General features: G+C 34.4%; 1 protein-coding gene across 1 annotated transcript; it reads right to left on the bottom strand.

Annotated features, from left to right (window-relative positions):
* Window positions 1-249: 249 nt before the first annotated feature.
* On the bottom strand, window positions 250-2,745 carry LOC132306614 (U-box domain-containing protein 9-like). The gene is made up of 2 exons (XM_059804076.1): window positions 2,240-2,745; window positions 250-1,623 (listed from the first exon to the last, which is right to left on the bottom strand). Exons 1-2 carry the CDS (start codon window positions 2,519-2,521, stop codon window positions 529-531), a joined length of 1,377 nt encoding a protein of 458 aa, XP_059660059.1. The 5' UTR covers window positions 2,522-2,745; the 3' UTR covers window positions 250-528.
* Between the last annotated feature and the right edge of the window lie 1,815 nt (window positions 2,746-4,560).

Below are 4,560 nucleotides of genomic sequence, written 5' to 3'. Positions count from 1 at the left end.
ATGAAATGGATGCGTCGGTGAACATAAAACAAAAGTGAAAAAAAAATTAAGAAATAAAATTCAAGTAGATTTAGAATTCGGTGCCAGAAAACAATATTTTAAAAGTCACCTCAATCACTTTGAGTGAAGTTCAAGTAATATTACTAAAAACCATAAACAAGAATCACTTGGAAAATGAACAAGGAAGATAAAACATATAATTGAATTATTGCTAGCAAACAAGTAAAGAACAACCATTGCTACTTCAAGTATTGCTCGAGTGATCTACTGCGCGAGCCATGTGCAGGATTGAATTATTGGTCAATATTGTAACAGAAAATCATACTATTGAAAAAAAAAAAAAAAAAAAATACCAACTCATAAATCTGAGAATGAAACTCTTGAACAAGGATATAGAATTTACAAAATGGAGGTTGAGAATGATCACAATATGCCTAAATCGCGGTAAGGGGTCTTATACTCGTAGCATTACAACAAGTATAGGAATGTACAAATTTTGTGCTTGTAAATGCTGCATGAGAGATGAAATCACGCCGTATGAGTAATATTGACAGCCCTGTTGAGCCTCTCAAGAATGGCATTGGCCTTCCTCTGAGCCCTTGAAGTCCCATTCTGAGCAAGCTTAGAGATTGTCTTATGAGAATTCTCTTCATCTCTCATCTCCTTCCACTTACTCCGATCGCTAAAGCATATAGTGTGGAGGATGGCAATACAATTCTCGTTGTTTCGAGCACAATTACTCTCCCTGATTATGCTAAGCAAGCAGGGAACAGCACCGAACTTTCCCAATTCCTCTACTGCCTTTTGATTGCTTGAAAGCATAGCAAGTATAGCCAACAACTCATCAACGTGCATACCATCCATTATCTTCTTCAGTATCACCCCCACAGCACCGTCCCTCACGGCTCTTGCCTTGTTCTCGTGTAGAATGCAGAGGTTAAAAATCGCTGACGCAACATCTTTCATAGCCAATGGGTGCCCTTCTTCTAGGAGGTCAATTAGCGGTTTTAGGGCCCCGGATTTCCCTATAATTGCCTTGTTTAAGTCAAGAGCCGATAACGTGAAGAGGGCTGCAGCTGCATTGCTCCTTGTTTCGATTGTTCCGGATCTTAATGAATCTATAAGAAGAGGGAAAACAAGTGTGCCCATTGGGCTCTCGGCAATAAGCTTCTTGTTGTTGTCATGGATGGAAAGATTCAAAAGTGTTGTGATCAAGTCTTCCTTGAGATCAGGGTGAATGTCACTTTGGGACTTGGTTTGAGAGAGGGGCTTAAGCAAATCAGGTATGGCGTAATTAGACTCGCCAAAAAGAGCCCGGAATGAAGGCATCCTCTTCGTCAACAACCTCAACTCCCTGGCAGCTTCTTTCTGATCAGAAAGTGTGGATGACATCTTCTCAAGCAAAGAAAGAAAATAGTCTCTATCTGCATCGGTTATTCCAACCTCATTTGAATATTGATCAGGGGCCGGCATTTGGACTCCATGATTCTTGCACCATTTTGATATCATGTCTCGAATCAAGTAATTGGGCGTGAGGGTAGTATGTGAAAGCACTTGTTGCGTTCGAGGACATGTTCGATTCCCCCCTCTTAACCATTTTTGGATGAATGGTTTATCATAAGTCTGCACAACCACAACAAAGTGTTACCAAAAAATAATAATAATAATAATAACACAATCATAAAAACAACAAAGATATTGAAGAACCAGTACACAGAGTAAGACACAGCAAAATCCAAAAAGTGCAGTACTTGCATAAAATGAAATCAATCTATCAACAACCAGTGGCCAATACCTGAACCAAAAGAGCTCAAAAGCTCATCATTGAATCAAATTCATGTTATTTGAGGTCTCTTAACTAACTTTTGTACTAATTTTCGGGAGAGAAAAAAAAATAATAAATAAATAAATAACTTTTGTAAAATTAGGAAAATGAAAGAAAGAACATTTCTTCAAACAAAAAACCCCGAAATTAAAAAATTGTTCACGTATTCAAGCTTTTCGAGACCGACATTACAAACCTATACAGAAACATTTCAGTTCCACCAATACAGAATTGAATTCCCACACCAACAATGACGAATTTCGAACCAAGACTATATCAAACACAAGCAAATTTACTTCAAATTCATTCCACAAATATATATACATCAATTAAAATTAATACGTAGAATACAAATTCTAAAAAATATATATATATATATTAATAAAAAAAAACCCTAATTGTGAGACTACTGACCTGACCAGAGGAAACAACAACAGGATCTATCATGAGTTCGTTGGAAAGAGGGCAACGAAACTCCTCAGGAAAATCCAACGAGTCGTGTAGTTTCAGAGGCATGGGTTTCTTGAGCTTCAAATCTCTCAATGCAGAGAGCGTTTTGCTGGCTCGATTGATGGTGTCGATGTTCAAATCGTCGTCGTCCCCGATTGCCTTCACGAGCCTCTGCAACTCCTTCTTCAACTCCGTAGCCTTCGCGACCATCGTTGGATCGCTCTCGAAGACCCCTGTCTTGGCCATAGCGTTGTTCGGTAGATCACAAAAAAAGAGATCGAATTGAGATGTTGTGGTGAATGACGAAACAGAAAGTGTGAGTAGTAGTCTTCTTGTTCATCTGCGCTTTCGGCTAATTCCCACAATTCTCTCTCTCTCTCTCTCTCTCTCTCTCTCTCTCACACTTCCTACTTTCTCTCTCTATAATTCTCTCCCTCTCACTGTAGAGGCAATGACATGAGTGATGAATGCAGATGTGTGTGCAGTCTATTGTGTGTAAGTGTGTGTGAGGGTCCATGGTGGTCCACGTTTTAGGCAATCACGGAATCCATGGCCTTACAGCTGGCACGCGCGGGTAAAACTTGCATAGTACTCGTCATATGGAGGTTTACCTACAACCAGTTCTATTTTAAATATACATTATATTCTACTACTTTTTTATTTTATTTTATTTTATTTATGTTATTGAGGTTTAGATCTGAATAAATACTCCATTATACTACACAAAAATCACATAAAATTGAAGGTATATATAAACATGCTTGTGTATGTCTAATTATTTTTTGGTATATTTTTATTGATTTGAATAAATAATCTTTTATAATTATTGTATAGCTGTTATTATGAATTCAACATTTATGTAAAAATTGAGATAATTAAGTATCCCATATATTATATTTGGTAAATTGAAAAGTAACGGATATATAAGAAAGAAATAAAGAATAAAAATTAAATAGATTATTTATGTGTAGCAATCACACTCGTGCCATATTGACTTTAATTTAAACATTAATAGTTACAAAGTTTACACGTTGTGTGAAATGAAATAAAATTAAACCGTTATGAATTCTTCTTTATTGCATTTCATGGTGTGTGAAATCACATCAAAATTGAAAAAGATAAAGCGTTTCTCTTTTTTTGTTTTTTTATAATTTTATATATATATATATATATATATATATAATTATCTTTTTCAAATTGACCATTTCATTTAAAAATGAAATAAAGTTAGACCTAATTCAATCCCTCTTTATTGCATCCCACTACTTATGTAGCAATCACACTCGTGCCATATTGACTTTAATTTAAGCATTAATAGTTGCAAACTTTACGCGCTTCTCACTTCTTTATAACTCCTCTATATATCTTACATATTTTACAATTATTTATCAAAATTCGAGCATTTCAATCAAAATATTGAACTTCACTTATTTTAGTCGTGTGAAATGAAATTAAGTTAAAATGGTTGTGGATCCCTCTTTATTATATTTTATGACTTGTGAAATCACATCAAAGTTATAAAATTCACGCGTTTTCTCATTTCTTTTACAATTATCTTTTTCAGATGGAGTATTTCAATTGAAATGTTAAAATGAAATAAAGTTAGACATAAATGAATCCTTCTTTATGGCATCCCACGACTTAAATTCCTTGAATGGAACATTTCATTCGAGGCCAAAGAATCATTCCCATTTACGAAGTGACCATTTAATTTTTACTATTTCAATAGATTAAAAGTTGGGGCCGATTGAATTTACTGATGGAACCAAAGTTTTAATGGATGAGACAGAGTTTCGCTGGAAAGCTGTATATCTCATTGATTGTATATATAAACACACACACACACACACGAGTGAAGTAAGTTTGCTACAATCGAAAGCTTCTTCTATAAGACAAAATAGATATTTGTTGCCACCAGTTCTTCCTTCAACTCAAACTGTTTCACAAGTTACAGTATTACCCTCTTTAAGTAAGGTCAAAAACACTTTTGAACTAGGAATTGCTTAAATGTTAAGGTAAAGAAAAAAGGAAAAAGTTTAGATCTCTAATATACTATGATATTAGTAGCTAGCTTTTTTACTTTTCCATGTTAACCACATTTCAGTTCACACTGGTCAATAAATGTGTCTTACAATATGAAAACTTAGGCTATTTTTGGTATGTGTTTCGATTTTAATATTTTTATTTTTTGATGGTACTGTAATAGTAAATAGTAAAAAATATTTTATTTTGCATAGTGTCAAAATATTTTGTGAATAGTGACACAAAATTAAAACACCAATTTA

This window comes from Cornus florida, unplaced genomic scaffold (genome assembly GCF_030987335.1).
Source record: "Cornus florida cultivar Cherokee Brave unplaced genomic scaffold, ASM3098733v1 CherokeeBrave_3.0.0_Hap2_Chr05, whole genome shotgun sequence".
In the NCBI taxonomy this organism is placed as follows: Eukaryota; Viridiplantae; Streptophyta; class Magnoliopsida; order Cornales; family Cornaceae; genus Cornus; species Cornus florida.
Note: the sequence above shows the minus strand (reverse complement) of the source record. Positions and strands in the feature narration are given on the sequence as shown.

Coding starts and splice junctions, on each gene's coding strand:
- LOC132306614 (XM_059804076.1), bottom strand. CDS start 2,521: ATGGCCAAGACAGGGGTCTTCGAGAGCGATCCAACGATGGTCGCGAAG. Junction 1,624..2,239: donor TTGTTGTTTCCTCTGGTCAG/GTCAGTAGTCTC, acceptor GTGGTTGTGCAG/ACTTATGATAAACCATTCAT.